Source organism: Dipodomys spectabilis, unplaced genomic scaffold, assembly GCF_019054845.1.
Source record: "Dipodomys spectabilis isolate Male_0828 unplaced genomic scaffold, ASM1905484v1 ptg000219l, whole genome shotgun sequence".
Taxonomy (NCBI): domain Eukaryota; kingdom Metazoa; phylum Chordata; class Mammalia; order Rodentia; family Heteromyidae; genus Dipodomys; species Dipodomys spectabilis.
This window is the reverse complement of record NW_024870896.1, coordinates 391,729-411,885: the sequence shown is the minus strand read 5'-3', so window position 1 is coordinate 411,885 and position 20,157 is coordinate 391,729. Positions and strand designations below refer to the sequence as shown.

The 20,157-nt window shown below is 42.4% G+C and overlaps 1 protein-coding gene across 1 annotated transcript in view; it reads left to right on the top strand.

Annotated features, from left to right (window-relative positions):
- Positions 1-20,157, top strand: part of Neo1 (neogenin 1) — a 122,809-nt gene that overhangs the window by 93,411 nt on the left and 9,241 nt on the right. Inside the window, exons 20-24 of the mRNA XM_042697384.1 lie at positions 776-970; positions 5,037-5,105; positions 9,211-9,355; positions 15,717-15,955; positions 16,387-16,479. Coding sequence (XP_042553318.1) covers positions 776-970; positions 5,037-5,105; positions 9,211-9,355; positions 15,717-15,955; positions 16,387-16,479 — 741 coding nt within the window. The remainder of the gene's footprint in view (positions 1-775; positions 971-5,036; positions 5,106-9,210; positions 9,356-15,716; positions 15,956-16,386; positions 16,480-20,157) is intronic.

Here is a 20,157-nt window from a genome sequence, read left to right as displayed (position 1 = left end):
CTCAAAAAAGCCCATTTTGGCTTTTAATTCCAACCCTAACTCACCTACAGGTCCCCTCCTTTGGGATTCTGGGCTCTCACAACTATTTAAAAGCCTTCATTGCAATGGCTGTTCCAAGGGACCTGGGACTTTTCCTTGAACTTCCTGTAGTAGAAGACATTGTGGCCTCTTCTGCCTTGCGGAGGGTGGGGGGAGACTGAGGAGATGGCTGCTTCCCTCTGGAGCCCCGGCTCTGGGAAGGAGTGTGCTGAGGAACTGGCCGAGGAACTGGCCTGAGGAAACAGCATCACAGTGCTGTCCTCCTTTCAGCGGGAAGCCTGGGCGCCATAGCATTTCCTCAGGTCTGACTTTGCCTCTTCTGTAAAATGCTCAGGCATAACTTGATTTTGTTTTCCTTTGTCATTTAAAAACAGAAACAACAAGGCATGTGTTAGCACTATTAGGCTTGAGTCACAAAGGCTTCCCAACTGATCAGTGGGGACTGAGTGCCCCCTGGTGGACATATCCAGTGACACTGCACTGAGGCTTCGCCTGTCCTATGTCTGAGAGAATTTTATCAGGTTGCTGTACATCTGCCCTGTATTTTTTTTTTTTTTTCCTGTGATAAGAGCTAAAACAGTATGGCAGGCCACTACCGGGTTTCAGAATTTTATATTGTAGGCTCTGGAGAAGCATTATTCAATTACTGTGAATAAACACCATATGCTTGTATTTACCCTGGTTACAAACAGAAAAGCAGGAGTGAGATTGTTGTTCCCATTGCTCCTTTGGACAGGTTACATCATCTATTACAGTACAGACGTGAATGCAGAGATACATGACTGGGTTATTGAGCCTGTTGTGGGAAACAGACTGACTCACCAGATTCAGGAGCTAACACTTGATACACCATACTACTTCAAGATCCAGGCCCGAAACTCAAAAGGCATGGGGCCCATGTCTGAAGCTGTCCAATTCAGAACGCCAAAAGGTAAAGCTTCCCAAGCAGAAGGTTGGATTTTGTATCTCCCTAGCATATAGAACCTACAGGTAGTATAAGACGTCCTAGTGATGATCCCTCACCTCCCCACCCAGCACCAAATCGGTGTTCCCTGGGTGACCGGCCTAACCGTAACACATACAAGAACACTTGGGCTTTGGGCTATAAACCAATCGCAGTGATCTAAAAGGTTTTATCAGGCAAATCAGATAGGTTCTTTTGGTTACCACACAGAGTAATAAGCATGTTATTTTGATAGATGGTTCTCTTTTAACAGGCAGGCTTTTATTTGTTACGTAAGCTTATAGGTGAATCTTTATAGAGAATAAGAGACTAAGAGGGCCTTTTCTATAAAACTCAAGGCAAAGAAACTAAAGTATTGAACCAAGCAAGGCTAGACTAATAAAGTTTAGTTGGGGACCGTGTCTATGGAATTGTGGAAACCTGCATTTCTTTTCTGTTGGTACTATAAAAGCAAAACTCAATTTGTTTGGAAGCTTATGGGGATTTAATTTTTTTTCCTTTAAAACTCTGTCTGTCCCATCTTCAAAGCTTGTGATCCTTGCTCTTGTTTTTTCTTCCCCCGTGCTTGGCTGGTTAGCGGACTCCTCTGATAAAATGCCTAATGATCAAGGTAAATGAGTAGATGGCCTCTCATTCCTTCTCTCTCGTGACCTATCATTAGCTTTTCATTTTTGTTTCCTTTTTTTTTCCTGAAAACTAGAACCATGTGTTAAAAGTTATATATCGATTGCCCAGAGTGGCGTGGAGTCCATATTTGTGGCACTTGGGGTATCTGAAAAGCTGGGATTTCACTTAGGAGGAAATAAACTGGCAGAAAAAAAGCTGAGCTGAATAAACTGGGTCTGCAGCTGTAGGAGACAGGCCTTACATGTAGGCCAGATCATCAGAGGTGATGCTAAGACACTGAAGTATTGTGTGATTGGGATAAGCCTTTGAGTCACACCCAGACTGGCCATACCAGGTTTTCATATTTTTACCATCTAAAATCCCATCTAGAATTTTATCAGTGACTCTGAATGAGAAGTTGTTTCAAAATTCAGTTAGTCTCCCATTTTCCTCTCCCAACAAAGAACCCATAGATATTTCCTACTAAGTGATATTATCCAACAGACCCTAGTTTATTCCATTACAATGAATGAAGTCAGAGCTTTTTTTCCATTTCTTCTCCTAATGGCATCTCATCATCTTCAAGCTATTTAACCTGGAAGCTTAGGAAGTATGGTCTTTGGGGTCCCCTTTCTTAAGGTCATCTGTCAGCTTCTGTTGTAATTGTCATGGTAGAGGGAAGGGCAGTTGTCCTTTGTAGGTTTTATTTCTAGAAGTTAGCTAAAGCTGGATTTTCAAACTGAGAACACTAAAGGTAAAGTTGCCAATGGCTTAAGAGTGATCATTGGAAATATAACATCATTAAGTATTACAGGCGTGATAGCACAGGTCTATAACCCCAGCCACTCAAACAAGAGAGAACTGAGTGTGTGGCTCATGTGGTAGCATGCTTACCTAGCCATTGCAAGACCATAAGTACAAATCCCAGTTCTGCATCCTCCCCCCCCCCCCCCCCCCCCGCAACAAAAAGAAATAGAAGGGTTGGGGTCTTAATACAGGGAGAATCAGAACTTGGAACTGTTGAGTCTCCTGTACATTAAGGAAACTGCAGGCATACATCTTTGGGCATGTGGAAGTTGGAATATAAATTACCGTGCATATGTGCAGAATATAAGTATGCCCTTTTCACCACACCAGTGTGAGTCTTCACGCACTTCAGCTTTGGTATTCAGAATTCTTCACCCATTGGTATTTTGGTGCTAGTTTCATCTGTGTGTGTGTGTGTGTGTGTGTGTGTGTGTGTGTGTGTGTGTGTGTGTGTGTGTGTGTGATTATTATGATACAGTGCTCTGGATAGTTCTGTACCTGGTGAGCACAGAAACTTAACAACTAGACTTTTTTGGAGGAAAAAAAAACAATCATATGACAGGCAAATGGAATCTTGATAGGCTGTGTGTGTGTCAGGATGATGGGGAATGAGGGATCAGATATGATAGTGTCAAGAGTGGGCAGTGGGAAAATCATGGCCTGCGTTAAATCAGAGAATACATGCTTTCAGATATCCAAGAACGTTCATGCTTTTGTGCATTTTCAACTTTGGGGGGAAAATAGCATTGTTTTAGTCTCTAAATTTATTCTGTTAAATGAACTGCTTAGAATTTCAGATTTGAATTTTTTTTTTATTTCTTTGAAATCTCATCATTTAGAAAAGGACTTGGTAGGCACTATTAGCTCACTCCTGTAATCCTAGCTACTTAAGAGGCTGAGTTCTGAGGATCATGGTTCAAAGCTAGCCCAAGCAGGAATGTCTGTGTGACTCCTTATCTCTTATGTTATCTGGCACCAAAGAAGTAGAGCTATGGCTCAAGCGGTAGAGTGCTAATCTTGAACACAAAAGCTCAGCCCACACCCTGAGCTCAAGCCCCTGGACCAGCATAAAAAAGAAAGAAAAGAAGAGGACTTGGCATAGTTGTAATGTTCGGAGAGGCACATCTAGTTTGTGTACTTCTAATCAAGCTTTATTTGTAGAAATAACTTTCATAACTGTTTTCTGAAGCTCCATACTCTGTGACAGGAAAGATTATGTTCTTTCCCTGAAGATTCATTATGCATGTAATGATGATAGTTTATAATAAAAATCCTTTATTGAAGCCAGGCACTGGTGGCTCACACTTGTAATCCTAGCTACTCAGGAGGCTGAGATCTGAGGATCACAATTGAAAGCCAGCCTGGGCAGGAAAATCAGAGATTCTTATTTCCAATTAACCTCAGGAAATAAAAACAAAAATGGTAGTAGGGCTGTGGCTTGAAGTGGTAGAGTGCTAGCTTTGAGCAAAAGAACTTGGGGACAGTTCAAGTCCACAATGACAAAAAAATTCCATATATATACATATATATATATGTATATATATGATATGTGTATATATACATATATATATATGTATATATATGATATGTGTATATATACATTATGTTGAACATTTACTATACATCAGGCAGTACTCAAAATATTTTATAGTATTAAATTTCCATTTATAGTCACATCGATAGCATTAGCATCCCTGTTTTACAAGGAAGAAACTGAAGCCCCAAAAGAATAGTTAAGTAACTTGGCTAGATGCAAACTTTTGAGAGATGACAGAGCCTGGTATTCAGATGTGGTCTGTTGAGCGCTCTACTGTGTTAGTCAGGAGGAGCAGCTCTAACCTTGCAGTTTGTTCCTATTTCTTTGGACGAGGAACATGTTTCTGGCCACAAACCTTGGGTGGTTGTATGGGCAAGGGTTGAAAGTGGTATTTACATTAACTGAGGCACACTATTGAGGTGGTCCCCAAAAGCCTGAGGTGGACCACTCCCTTTGCTGTGTCTGTGATGAGTTAGGGGACAGTGACCCTTGTGAGCAACTACAATTAGAAAGAGGATGTTAGAATGACAGGAAGAACAGAGAACCCAACCAAGCTCCTTTGAGTGAATCTCCCTGCCTCCCACTTTAGGCTTCTTTACTCTTGGAAAGGCAATTTCTTGATGTGAGAAGAGAATCAGAATTGTACTCACACTGGCCAGGCCAGATTAGCATAGCCAGGTTCTTGGAAGAGTGTAGTTCTGTGATGCAGGCCTCAACCTAACTGATGGCTCTGGTTCCTTTTCCAAAAGAAGTTACTTCTGCCATAAGTCCTCCAGATGTGAGCTCTTCCCTTGGGCTGGGGGAGGCTGGGTGTGCCCACTTCCTGACCTGCAGCACAGCAATCAGGTCACAACTGTGTGACGTTGGTGTCAGCCTTTCAGATGCCTCAGTGTATGGAAAAGCTGTACCCTAGTTTCCTTGCACATGTAGACTAGATTCCCCCCTGTTGTTTATGTGTTAACTTTGTTTCCTCAGACTAGACTGAAAATGTTTCGTTTATTTTGTAGAAAACACCTGCTCGCTGTGACATGAACTGTCACACCAGTGTGTGGGTCCTTACTGACATGATTCCTTCTGCTTCAGCCTCAGGGTCTGCAGGAAAAGGAAGCCGGCTGCCAGACCTAGGATCCGACTACAAACCTCCCATGAGTGGTAAAGTCCTTCAGCTTCTTAGCCTACTATGAGCATGAGGTTTTCTGCTTACACACCCTACTGTGTGTCTTAGAGCTTGGATAGTGGATGATAGCATGCTCTCCTCTTTCCTTTGTTGAGCACTTGTGGCAAATGTTTACCAAATGACTGCAAGCCCATGTATTATAGGATATGTAAATAAAATTCTTTCTCCACGTAGCCAACTTAGGACAAGATTAATTTCTAAACAAATGGCTCTCTTTCCTGCTTCCTCCAGAAAGAATTGGACCTTCAGAAATAAGTCCTCTAGTGGGGATAGCCAAGGAGGCCCAAAGAAATGTCCAGAATCACAAAGTTCTCCTAGTACTACCTACTTTTTTTTTTTTTTAAGTTTAGTGATTCTAGAAAATTCTTCCCACTTTCCTCACCACTGTAAAAATGAATGCCTTCTAATTCAACAACACCTCTTTTTCTACAGAATTTCATTCAACATTTCCAAGTTACTTCTACACCAGAAATCACCTGAAATTTGAGCCTTACAACTCTGGGCAGCAGGGAAAATGGGTGCCATTATTCCCAGCTAATGTGTTAAGATAGATGTGAAGAAGTAATATGCCTGGGGCCACCTGCTAATTCTGGCATAGAACCAAAAGTCAGGTCTCTGTGTTTTGCCACTGTCACATGCAACCTAAATGGGACTCTGCACCAGACATGAGAATCCTGAATGGCAAAGTGTCCATAAATGTCGTTCCTAGAGGCTGAGCAATAATGGGTCATGCCTGTAATCCTAGTTTCTTGGGAAAAGAGGCAGGAAGATTGGGAAACAGAGGCAGGAAGACTGGATGTTGGAGACAGGCCGGGCAAAGCTAGTAAGGCAAAACAAAAATAAAGATAAAAGAGCTGAAGGCTATGGCTCAAATGGCACTCAAGACCTTCAAGGTACATATGCAAAACCCTGGGTTCAATCCTCAATACTGCCAAAAGATTGTTCTTAAAAAGTTACCAGAATTGATCCTTATTATCTTATCACCTCTGTCTATAGGTACATAGAAAAGAAAGTACAGTCTTATAGAAACTCATAGTCTAGCTGTGGCAATACAGTGTTCTGTCCATGTCCATCTGTCTGGTGGTGCTGTTGCCTGGCGTTGGGGCTCACACCTATAATCCTAATTACTCAGGAGGCTGAGAACTGAAGATTGTGGTTTGAAGCCAGCTCAGGCAAGAAAGCTCACTATGTGACCCTTTATCTCCAGTTAATCAAATTAACCAAAAAGCTTGAAATGAAACTGGCTGAAGTGGTAGACTGTAGGCAGCACCCAGATCCTGAGTTCAAGCCCAGAACTGTCCCCCCCAAAAAAGGTTCTGTCCATACTTGACTGAAGTCAGCCTCTTTTTAGAACTAGACCAGCTTGCACCATACCCTAGCTCCCAGCTGTGGTTCACAGTGGCTTCCCACCAGTGCCCAGCACTTTTGCTGACAAAGGCCCTGTTGGAATATGAATGGGTCAGTCCCAGTAGTGTCATCTTCTCCTTTTTCTTTTTCTTTTTTTTTTTTTTTTTTTGTCGGTCATGGGGCTTGAACTCTGGGCCTGAGCACTATCCATCAGCTTTTCAGCTCAAGGCGAGCGCTCTACCACTTGAGCTACAGCCCCACTTCCAGTAGTGTCATCTTTTCAAAGACAAAAACATTACTTTATTGAAGGTCAGTGTGGGTATGGACAGTTTACATCATCTGCTTTCCTTTTTCTCAGAAACGAAGGCTTAGAAATGATTGACCAAAATGTAAATGAGTAAGCTTCTAAGCCCTTCTAAATCAGCCTAGATTTAGCCCTGTGTTAGATGTAGTCTCTAAAATCACAGAATCAAAGTTGGAAGGCCAGCTAATCCAGCATTGCAGGACGTATTCCCACAGTGGGTAAAGTTTGAATTAGTCCATAAGTGTATAAAGCAGGTGGCATAAGACTTGCTAGGGGAAATTTCTCCACAAACACAGGTTCTCACAACAAGGATGCCTCATCCTACATACTTCTAACAACTAGTGACTCATTACCCAACAAGGCAGGAGGCTCATCTCATTATTGTTAGACTCAAAGAGGATAATTACAAGGAAAGATACCAGACATCCAGTGCTTAGGTCTGTGTGCCTCATTTTGACTTAATTAATGAGGTGGGAAGCCAAGAAATACGTTTCAAAAAGTAGAAGACACCAAGACGTGTTTACATTATAGAAGACTATGATAAAAAGCCTCAACCTCATCCTATAAGTAATGGGAAATGGCAACAATAAAAAGAAGAAAATAGGAATTTCTTTAAGGGCTAAACTGATCTGATCTCTGTGTATCTCTGGCCTCATCTACACTTTTTTCTTCTCATTTCCTTCCCGCTGAATCACATCTCAGTACTGCCTTTTCTTGCTTCAGAACCAGAGAGCTCTGCCCTGAGATTTTTTTTTTTTGTCGGTCATGGGGGCTGAACTCTGGGCCTGGGCGCTGTCCCTCAGCTCTTCAGCTCAAGGCTAGCAACCTACCACTTGAGCCACAGCACCACTTCCAGCTTTTTTCTGCTTATATGGTGCTGAGGAATCGAACCCAGGGCCTCCTGCTTGCAAGGCAAGCACTCTACCACTGAGCCACCTTCCCAGCCCTTTCCTGACATTTTTTTTTTTTTATTGTGAAAATACTGTACAGAGGAGTTACAATTACATGGGCAAGATAATGAGTACATTTCTTATCAAGCATTGTAGCCTCCTCCTTTGTTTCCCCTTCCCATCCCTTCCCATCCACCCCCTCCCACCCAATCCTCTCCGCCCCCCCCCTTTTCCTGAGATTTTTGTGTAATGGAATCCTCCTTTACCTTCCAGATATCAGCTCAAGTGCCATTGTCTCAGAAAAACTCCATTCTCCCTCCTTTCCTCCTTCTTTCCTTCCTTTCTCCTTCCCTTCTTCTCTCCCTCCTCCCTTGCTTCCTTTCTTTTTAATTCACTTATCAATACAGTAGAACAGATTAAACCAAATTGAATGTAGAATCCAGATTGAGTACTCCAGACAGCTGGATGCATGTGGTTTGTCTCCTCAGTCCCTGTCTACAGGACTCTGGGAGGTTCTTGGAATGTGTAAGTGTGGGCTTCAGGTCTGGCTCCTCCAGTGCTGTGGAAAGGGATTGTCCACATGGGCCAGTGCCCTGTGCTCCTCCTCTGTGCCACTTGCATATCCCTAGGCATCCACGTTGTCCTCCTTTTTTTTTTTTTTTGGCTGGTCATGGGGCCTGAACTCTGGGCCTGGGCACTGTCCCTCAGCTCTTCAGCTCAAGGCTAGTGCTAGGCATCCACGTTGAATTCAGAACAGCTTTATTAATCTTTCTGCCTAAATTAGCCACACAGTCACCCTATCATATTCCTCATTTTATTTTCTGGTATGGCACTCATTATTACTAACTAGTAATTTCTTCTTTATTGCTTGCGCCTGCCCAACCCCAACAATAATAGAAACACACCTTTATTGTTCACCATTTAGTACCTAGAGCATGATTTCAACATAATAGCCAACTAAAATAGTCACCAGGTTAATAATGCAAATTTGTAGACCTACTTTTAACTCTGCATAGTCTATTTATCAAAAAATATTTTCAAAAAATTCTTTTGTAATCTCAGCAATTTCTAAACTAGGGACAACTTTTGCTTTCTGTAAATATATATACATACATATTTTTCAATGGTTTTGAAAGCCAAAAGAACTAAATGACTTAGAAATAGTACTTTCCAAGGCACATTGTGTGTGTGTGTGTGTGTGTGTGTGTGTGTGTGTGTGTGTGTGTGTGTATATAAAAATATATAAAACAAGGGAGACACCAGGAAGGCAAGACCCTTTATCCATCCAAGTATATCTGAGCCTTTGAAACCTCTTGAAATCACAGCGCAGTTCAAGAAACTTTATTGAATACTGTCCTTGCCCTGCTGGGCCCTGCATTTGGGGAGTGTCTTGGCTTATCATCTGGAGAGTTCATCACCTTCTCAAAGTGTGATAGTTAGGAAACATTGCACTCCTGTGGGGTGTCTTTGTGTTTGATAGCCTGATTGAATGCATTTTTGAAAATGAGTAAGTTAACAAATGTCCATTTTCCTGTGCAGGCAGCAACAGCCCTCACGGAAGCCCAACGTCTCTAGACAGCAACATGCTGCTGGTCATCATCGTCTCTGTTGGCGTCATCACCATTGTGGTGGTGGTGATCATTGCCGTCTTTTGTACTCGGCGCACCACCTCTCACCAGAAAAAGTAAGCAGCCCCAAATGTCTCCATAAAGTTTCCACTTTTACTTCTGTACACCTGTTCTTAAGACTGGTACAAAGAATTGAAAGGAAGAGCACATGAAAAGCATGTCAAATGCAGTGTGTGATTGTATGTAAAGCAGCACAGGACCATGTATATGACAGTAGTCCCATGCAATGATAGTGGAGTTTAAAAATTCTCAACATCCAGTGAAAAGAAGAGTCTTAAGAGCAAGAGAAAAAGCAGCTGCAGAAGGGAAGAACTCCCAAGAACATTCTCAGCAAAGAGTCAGCTTTTACACACCCTCACAAGCTCCTTAAAACATTTGGAATCATAGACCTCCCCACACACATATCACACATACTCTCCGCACTAGCAGTGAGGAATGCTCTTGGTGTACTGTTTATAAGGTGATGAAAGGAAATTAATCAAGCAGACAGGGAAGAGCCCCAGATCAGTCCCCAGAAGAAAGCACTATTATCCTGGGAGACCCAGACCCTGTGGTTACTGCCCACAGGCTCTCCCAGGGGTCAGGGTATGACACCAATGACAGTGATGTATTGTTGTCAGTTTCTGACCCCGGGGAGGCTGAAGCTACTGTGTAAGGAATTTTATTTTATTTTTTATTTTTTTGCCAGTCCTAGGGCTTGAACTCAAGGCCTAGGCACTGTCCCTGAGCTGCTTTTGCTCAAGTCTATCACTCTACCACTTGAGCCACAGTACCACTTCCAGCTTTTTCTGTTTATGTGGTACTAAGGAATCAAACCCAGGGCTTCATGCATAATAGGCAAGCAGTCTGCCACTAAGCCACATTCCAGCCCCCAAAAGGAATGATTTTAAGAGTAGAAATAAAGTATTAGTCTCCACTAAACCACTAAAAAACCAGAAGTGCTGCTGTGGCTCAAGCGGTAAAGCACTAGCCTTGAGCTGAAGAGCTGAGGGACAGCACCCAAGCCCAGAGTGCAGGCCCCACGACCGACCCAAAAAAAAAGAAAGAAAGAAAGAGTCTTACAGACTTTCCTGCCCAGGCTGTCTTTGATCCTCCCGTCTCAGCCTCTTGAGTAGCTAGGATTACAGGTGTGAGCCACTGGCACCCAGCCATTATCTTTTATACCATATTTTTGCTGTATGCTTCCTGTCTAGTATACAAATGCTTACTAAGTGTTATAATTGCCTTCCAAGTTCAGTATTATGACATGCTGAACCCACTTGTATCCTAGAAGCCACAGCTATCCCATGGCAGCCTGGATAGGGGAGTGGTCTTCCTCCAGATATATGATACTTACATGATAGCACAACATATCATTGTTAGATGACACACAACTGTATTTTTTTTTTCATTTTTTTGATTGTTATTATAAAAGTGATGTACAGAGGGGTTACAGTTATGTAAAAGTCAGATAGAGTACATTTCTAGCTGAGCACTGGTAGCTCACGCCTCTAATCCTAACTACTCAGGCTGAGATCTAGGATAACAATTCAAAGCCAGTCTGGCAGGAAAATCCGTGAGACTCTTTATCTCCAATAAACTACTCAGAAAAAACCAGTAGTGCTGTAGTTCAGGCAGTGTGAGGTTCATGATCAAGCCTACAGCAGTCTGTGTCCAGCCAAGGTGTGAGAAAACCATAAATCTCTAATTATAAATGGAAATTTTGGAAGATTTTTAAAAGAAGTGCTGCCAAGCATGTGGAGAGGGTATTACTCTAATAGCTGGTTGGCAGTTACAAGCTTCACAGAGCTCTCTGGGATGTCAAGACTTGTTCCTAATACAAAGAGCAAGGCATTCAGCCACATAGTACTTGATGACACGCACTACCATGCTGAGCTAGAGAACCCTCATCTATCTGGTCAGCAAGACAGTCAGAGAGGAGATTTCCAAGTTGCCCCTAATAGCAAAATCACGTCGATACAGCATCCTAAGAGGTTGTGAGGGGGATTTGCTCCATAAAGTGGAAAATCATGTCTGTGGTTGTGGGTATCTTTCAGATTTGATCCACCCAAGGCAAGAATGCATATGTTTAATATAATGATCTATTTATTTTCAGCATATAGGGCAGGGCAAGAGCTGCTAAGAATGACTTTGTCTTTTTCTGTAGTTTATGTGGTATTTTAAACCTCTTTCTTTTGCTCAAATAAAACAGCTTTCCATGGCTTACATTACCTCACTTTTCCAAGAGAATGAGAATGAGGACTCCTTTTATATCCTTCCTGATCACCACCTCTTACAGCGCCCTGGCCACTTTGTATCGTGGAAAACTGTATTTCTTAAAAGCTTCAAAGACTATATTTTTTTTTGTCTACTCTAGAACTTTTCTGCAAGCTTCTTTATTTGGCATTTTACATTTACCTATCTTTATGAACTTAGCTTTTATATCCTGTTTGAGGATTTTTGAGGTCTTTATTTAATAGAATCTAAAAGCCAAAAGGACAAAGAATTCCTTAGTGCTTTAGATTTAAAATTCAAAGTAAACAAACTTCATGGCACTTGGTCTTCAGATTCAGAGTAGGAAATAAGCTGACAATAGGCTGTGTACTCAAATGGAATCTGCAAATGCTCCAGGTTTGAGTTCTGTTTTTAAAATAATGATGTCAAGTCTTCTAGGGCTTTTTCTTTTCATTGCCTCAACAACTGCTTTCTAAGTATTCTGTTAGACAATTAAAAGTAAGAGCTTTTCTTTTTCTTGTTGCTTTTCCTCCTAAAACCTAAAGTACTTTCCACTTAGCTAGTAACTATCTATAGCATTTTGCAACCCCAAATCAGTAGTGAATTTAGAAAGCCTAACCTTGTTCACTTGAGCTCCCTCGCTCTCAACAGATGGCCCAGCTTCTTCAAGATGAAGGTGGAGCCATCAGAGGAACTATTGGTCTGTTTTGTGTTGTTTTATCAAAATGCTTAAGGTTGGGTACTTTATAAAGAGGCTCATCTGGCTCATGATTCTGGCAGCTGAAAAAACCTAGTGCCAATGTCCTGGTGAGAGCCCTGGGTCACAGAAGCAGAAAAGGAGCTGGTTGTATGCACAGGAGGAATTAGGAGCAGGTGCCAGGCTCCCTTACAACACCCACTTCTTTAGGAAACAAGCCTGGTCCTGTGAGAACTGTCTACAGCTTCTCCATGTGACCTAATTTGCCTCCACTAGTCTTTGTCTCTTAAAAGGACCGCCTCTTTCTGTCATTAATAGTAGACACCACACTTTCACTATAAAAACTTGTAGGGGATACACCATATCCAAACCACAGCAGATGAGAAGTGCCCCAGCATACTACCATCTAATCTCAATCCTTTCTACACTGGGAACAGCTGTTCCCTCCCCCTTCCTAAGTGTACTTCTTCCCTTTCAAAGCCAGCTCCTCTGTTTGTCCTCTGTTCTCATTGTCGTCTGTCTTTCTATGATCTTTTACTTGTTGATATCCCTTTCTCCAGCTCTCACTCTATTGGCTGTGTTCCTTCAGCTTAAAGTATACTCAAGACTTCCATCTTGAGAAATAATTATAATTATAACCCTCCTACTACATGATTCCTACCACTAGCTGCTTACAAACCCTTTCCTGACTCTTTTCCCAAAATACCTTGAATATAGTCACCTGTCAGTATCCATGATAGTCCCTTTGGTGATACCAAAATTCAAGGGTACTGAAGCCCCTTGTATAGAGTGGCTTAATACTTGCATACAACCGACACATACCCTCCCCTACATTTTAAATCATCTCTGGGGTGCTTATACACACTGAATATCTCTTTATATACACGGGATTGGAAGTGTTCCCGATTTCAGCATTTTTCAGATTCTGAAATATTTGTATAATTTACGAATTTGAGCTCTCATTGATCAGAAACCTTCAGGATTTTGTAACTTTTTTTCTCAAATTTTAATTTTTATTAAAAAGCTTTGGTGGGAGTTGAGACAAGGTCTCAACTATGTATAGTTCAGGCTGGCCTCAAATTCATGATTTCTCCTGCCTGAGCCTGCCAAAGTGCCAAGATCACAGTTGTGTGCTTCCATGCTCAGTAGATTCAGACTTTGTGCAGCCTGTAACACCTAATACTGCATATGTGACTATGATCTCAAAAGATTATATCACTTATTGGCATGTTTATGTCTGATTGCTACACACCAAAATGCCTAAGAATGTATTCCATAGGAATCCTTCCCCCTTCCTAAGTGTCTCTTAACCAGCTACCCTTCCTTCTGGAAGTATTCTCTCGTGTCCTTTTTCAGTCCCTCCTCTCTACCCAGCCACTATGTGCAGGCATTTCTGTGGGCCTGGGCTTATCTCTTCTTCCATGCTCATCTAGTCCTGCGATCTCGTCTCCTGTGTGCACCCCATGCCCCTCTCCTTTAAGGATCAGACTTCAGCCTCTCTTCTATTTCTTCATAAAGAGCCGCTTCAAACTCGGCATGTCCAAAGCAGTTCATGATTATTTCCATCAGACAGCTTCTAGTCCATTATTCTCAGTGTTAGTAAGTGGCTTAAGCCAAAAGAAACCTGTCTCATCCTTTATTCCTTTCTTGTCCTCTACTCCACCCTTCGTCCCTTTTTTTCTTTAAGTCCTATCATGTCTGCTTCCTAAACACCTTTCAGATTTGCCTCTTCTTTCCATTCCCACTGTAAGAAAACTGAGTCAGTAGAGTTTCAGAATAAAGAAAGGGCAGAAAACAAACTTAACATACCAACAGGTTTTATTTGGGAGTGAATCTGGGAAGGGCTACCAAGTCTCTGCAGCCTGGCTGAAGGGAACATAGAACACACTCCCCTCCCCCACCCCCCTTATAACTAGGGCTCTTTAAATATTAGGCAGAATGAAGTCAGGGCATGACAGGAGGGGGGCAGATGGAAGCAGGGTGAGATGGAGGCGCAGGTGGGTGAGCATTGATATTTTGGTGGAAGAGTTTCAAGGTTTCAACAGTGTCCTAACTGTCTTCACCTCATAGCTGGTCTAAAGTTGTAACTTAAAACTCATCTCCTTATTTTCTTGCCATGGAAATTTCTCCAAGAGCCTTTTATAATATTCTCCTGAGTACTTCCCAGCTTATATGCAGTCATTCTCTGCATGGTTCCCTACACACACACACAGGCACACACACTCAAGATTCAGAATCTCTCTAACATAATGCCTTGTACAGAAAGTGCATTCCAGGTGGTGACATCTGCTTCAGGTCTTTGACATAAGCTGATTTCACCACCTAGAATGCACTTTCTGTCTCGATTATATCTCCACATAAACGTTATGTCTTCACTTGTGTGTGTGTGTGTGTGTGTGTGTGTGTGTGTGTGTGTGTGTGTGTGTGTGTGTATCTATGTTATGTCCACCTATTAAGATGTTATCCTCACACTTGGCATTTCACTAAACTCTGAGCATTTAAAAATAGTAACTCAATGTCTGTCTTCCTCACTTGACCAGAAGTACTGAGGGCGCAGTACTTGACATAGTTGATTATTAAATAGACAATGAGTGACTGTGGGAGGAAGAAGCTAAGGCACAGCGAAGGACACCATTGTCCCCATTTTTGACTCTAGTTACCTGGAAAGTGACTCACTCCTCCCTCCCTCCCTCCCCCCCCACCTCCCTCCCCTTCCTTTATAAAGTCATAGACTTCACCTGGTTCCTCCTCCTGGAGGAGGAGAGTTCTTTTTAGAGAATTTGATAATCAACACACAAAAAAATAGGCAGTATGCAGATAAACACTAACACAGTTCAAAACATAAGAAAACGTACTGTTTCAAAAAGTAGACTTTTTGCCTCTGGTTTTTGTTTTGCTTTGTTTTGTCTTTTTGTGGGTTTTTTTGTTTGTCTGTTTGTGCATCTTATGTTAGTTTCTGGCTTTGACAGATATGTTCAAAAGGTTTGGGTTATTTTTTTCTTTTTGTCAGTCATGGAGCTTAAACTCAGGGATTGGGCATTGTCCCTGTGCTCTTTTGCTCAAGACTAGAACTCTACCACTCTGAGCAACAGCCTTATTTCTAGTTTTCAGGTGGTTAACTGGAGATAAGAGTCTCATGAACTGTACTGGGCTGGGCTGGCCACAATCCTCAGATCTCAGCCTCCTAGTAGCAAGGATTACAGGCCTGAGCCACTAAGGCCCGGCTAGGATTTTTTTTTTTTTTAATAAAACTCCATTTAAGCCAGGTGCCGTGGCTCACACCTGTAATCCTAGCTACTCAAAGGATCATGGTTCAAAGCTAGCACAGGTGGGAAAGTCCATGAGACTCTTATCTCCAATAAATTGCCAAAAAAGTGACAGAAGTGGCTTGTGGTAGAGTGCTAGCTTTGAGCAAAAAGTAGCTCAGGGATAGTGCCCAGGCTCTGAGTTCAAGTCCCAGGACTGGCAAAGAAAAAAAAAAAAACTCCTTTCAATTTCATATTTAGGAAACGAGCTGCCTGCAAATCAGTGAATGGCTCCCACAAGTACAAAGGTAACTCCAAGGATGTGAAACCTCCAGATCTCTGGATCCATCACGAAAGGCTGGAGCTGAAGCCCATTGATAAGTCCCCAGACCCAAATCCTATCATGACGGATACTCCAATTCCTCGCAATTCTCAAGATATCACACCGGTTGACAATTCCATGGACAGCAATATCCATCAAAGGCGAAATTCATACAGAGGTAATTTTCAGGGCAGGTTTTTTTCCCTACACATTGAGAGAGTATGTTCGTTTAAATTCTTTTCTACTTTGCGTGGTTGCCTTAACTTGGTGATTCATATAAAAGGTTGTTTAAAGAAATGTCTTATGAGATTTGGTCAGCATTGGATAGAGGGCTTGTTAGGGGAGGTTCTGTACCCATAGGGACAGTCATATTCTACTCAGGCATGTGAACCCCCTAGCCCACACCTGCTCACTGCTTTACTCACCGCGGTGGGACTCTCACTATCCTGATTTCAGACATTGGTGATCTAGATGCCCTTACAGACATGCACCGAAGCACAGTGGGCATTGTTTGTGAGTCCTGGGCATCCCACTGGAAATGTTCTTCTGTGGAGACTGCTCAGTGGCCTAGAGCAGATGCTTGAAGCTAACCTCCTGGTTGATGTCTAGGGCATGAGTCAGAGGACAGCATGTCTACATTGGCTGGAAGGCGGGGAATGAGACCAAAAATGATGATGCCTTTTGACTCTCAGCCACCCCAGCGTAAGTAGAAGCTTCTCTTTTCCCAGTGCTGTGGGTCTGTCCCATCATGTGGGGAACAGCAAGGGTCATCTCTTTGACTCTCCTTGATCTAACACTAAAGATAAAGGTATGACACCTTGAAGGAAGAAAGGGCAAACTCTTGCCATGTTGTGCAGATAAATAGCATTCTTAAGGCTAGCATCTTTAAGCTATGGATAAATAAACTAAAAAGCCCATTTACATTGTCTCCCAGGAGTAGCAAACTGTCCATTTCTCTTACTGGCATCTCCATGAGAGATGGGGATACGTTGCTTGAGACTCAGGCGCTGAGCTTTACAAGATGCCACCTGTGTTCCTTCAGCTTCCTCACATGTGTTCAGAGGATCACCTATGGAGTTTAATTTTTTATTTTTGCCAGTGCTGGGGCTTGGACTAAGGGCCTGGGCACTGTCCCTGAGCTGCTTCTGCTCAAGGCTAGCACTCTACCACTTCTGGCTTTTTCTGTTTATGTGGTCGAACCCAGAACTTCATGCATGCTAGGCAAGCACTCTACCATGAAGCCACATTCCCAGCCCAGAACTTAATTTTTAATTAGTAGACTTTATATTTTAGCGTTGCTTCAGATTGGCAGCACAAAATTTTGAAAGCAACTGTTTGTTTTTTTTTTTATGTCTGCTGACCAGTGTCTCATTTTGATAAGCATGAAAGTTGCTGATCCTCCTTTAATAATAGTTGTACATACCTGTAATCCCAGCACTGCAGAGGCTAGTGAGGCCAGAGGATTAGGAGTTCAAGGCCTACCTGAGCTACTTATTGAGTTCCAGATCAGCCTGAGCTACATAAGAAAACACTCACAAAATCAAAAAGGAATGACACCAATTCTTTTTTTCAAACTGTTTCCCCTCCCTTGTCTCTGTTTTCAGGATAGCCTTTTGGACTGACAATGTGGAGCTTCCAGTTAAGGAATCTCTGCCAACAAAAATGCTATTTAAATAGCCTCGAATGTCCTACATACAAAGAAATGCTTCATAGCATCCTCTTTGGAGAATTTCTCTTCCCACACTTGCGTTGAAACTTCTGAGCACCATGCACATGTGTGCGCACACACATACACACACACACACACAGTGCACACTTAAAATTATGAGTTTGAGAGGGTGAGGCCCTATTCCATAAAAGGTAATTTCTGTACACAGTAACTTATGCTAGGCAGGCCTAGACTTGAAAACTTTCAGGGAAAAACCATGGTGTCCCTATGTAAGAGGTGCCCTGTATAAGTCCTTCCATGCTTAGGACACAAATGTTCATAAAGAGTAAAAGTAAATCCATTAAAATTGCTTATTATTTACAAGAAGATGCTCGCTTAAGTGCTTATTCATTTCTATAAGAGCTCCTACTTAAATTGGCTTATTTTGAAAACTTGTAAAATTGGACAGTCTCTACTTCCAGATTTATTACTTTTAGATAGGTTAAAGAAGAAAAGATGTTATTCCAATAGACATTTGTTTTTCCTCCCAGTACTGGTGTTTGAATTCAGAGGCTTTAGATCTCACTCACCTTTTTCACTCACTACTGCTGCTCTTCTACTGGAGCCACTTTTGACTTGTTACTGGTTAATTAGAGATAAGAGTTTCTCAATTTGTTTGCCCAGCCTGGCTGCAAACCATAATCCTTAGATCTCAGCCTCCTGAGTAGCTAGAATTATAGGCATGAGCCACCAACATCTGGCTTAACATCATCCTTTCCTCTCCCTTTCTTCTCCTCCTCTCTGTCACACCATCCCCTCTCTCTCTCTCTTGTTCTCTTTTGTGTATTCCCTTTCTCCCACTCTTTTTCATGGTAGTGGTGCGTGGTACTCCATGGCTTGCACTTGGGGGCTTCCTTGCCTTACTTGGCCTTCTTGCTCATGGCTGGCACTCTACCATTTGAGCTTGAGCCACACCTCGTCTTTTTTTTTTTTTTTTGTATAGTGGGGAAGGAGTATACATGAATATACTGTATCATAATTTGTGCCCCACATAGTGGGGTAGTAAGTAGACATTTTTTATTTTTATTTTTATTTTTTTGTCAGTCGTGAGGCCTGAACTCTGGGCCTGGGTGCTGTCCCTCAGCTCAAGGCTAGCGCTCTATCACTTGAGCCACAGCGCCACTTCCGGCTTTTTCTGCTTATATGGTGCTCAGGAATCAAACCCAGAGCCCCATGCATGCAAGGCAGGCACTCTACCACTGAGCCACCTTCCCTCTAAGTAGACATTTTTAATTTAGAAAACTGAAACCAGATGCCTAAATATACTTTATAACTTTTTAGGATCCTTTTCAAAACCTACATGACTACTACAAGCTGGGGATCCTTGAGCTCTGAATGTAGGAGGGGGCTGGAGCCACGCATTCAGCATTCACCTGCCCTGATAGCTAAATGTTTATTGGTGTTAGGAAAGGCTTGCGGGCATCAAGATGAAGTTCAGGCCAAGGCCGTGCCCAGAAGCAATTATGCTTAGATTCAGCTAACAGCTACAGTTTGCCCACTCTAGTTGGTCACATTCATGTTTTGTTTTTTATTTATTTGGAAGCACTAGAAATACCGTTTAAAGGGAAAACTAACATTCTCTTTCTTTGGTAAGACTCATTTATACAGAGAATGCTTTTAAGGTTTACTCTCACCTCAGCCTAAATTTTGGAAAAAGCTGATTATGAAGCATCTCACTTGTAAGAACTACCTGTGTCCCTGGAGGCAACCCCCTGAAGCCAGCTTTTCTGGTTGTGATTGCTTATCTTGGGCCTGCCAGTGGCTCCCATCTGTGTCATCCTGCCCCACTGAGATGTAGGGAGATCCCTGGCACCAAAGGACATTTTAATGGGCTCTAAAAGACTTACTAGATTTTACCATAAAGTTCTTGAAACCCTTGCTTGGGGAATAAAAACTTGCCTGTATGCCTAGTCTGCCCATTTTGGGCTTTAGAGCTGATTATCTTGATCTTAATTACAGTTTCTGCAACTGTTCTGAGGAATATCTAAGAAATATCTTCTCTAGTCCTGGGCTTCTGCTTTTGTTCCTTTGTTTACATCTCATGAGACTGAACTTAAGGCTTCATTAAAAACAGCCAGCTGTGGCTCATGCCTGTAAATTGTAGCTACACTGGAGGCTGCGATCTGAGGCTCAGGGTTCAAAGCTAGCTAGGTCAGGAAAGTCTGTGAGACTCTTATCTCTGATTAACCACAATACACTTTGAGCTGAGGCCTACCTTTGAGCAAAAAGAGCTTGGGAACAGCTCCCAGACCCTGAGTTCAAGCCCCATAACTGACGCCCAGAGAGAGGGGAGACAGAGAGCTGGGTGAGCTGATAGATCACACCTGTAAACTTAGCTACTTAGGAAGCTGAGATCACAGTTCAAACCCAGCCCAGGAACTTAGTCTGTGAGACTCTTATCTCCAATTAATCAACCAGGAAACCAGAAGTGGAACTGTGGCTCACAGTAGTAGAGTGCTACCCTTGAGCACAATAGCTCAGGGACAGTGCCCAAGCCCATGACCAAAAAAAAAAAAAAATGTTCATTAAAGAGGCATCATCAGAGAAAGTCATACACAGAAGCCCTGTGTGGAGCTTTGGGTTCCTTAGCTAAGTGAATAATGCACCAGATTGAATCCTTGTCCAGCAAAGGCAAGGACTTTCCATTTATATTTCAAAATTCTAATGGATGT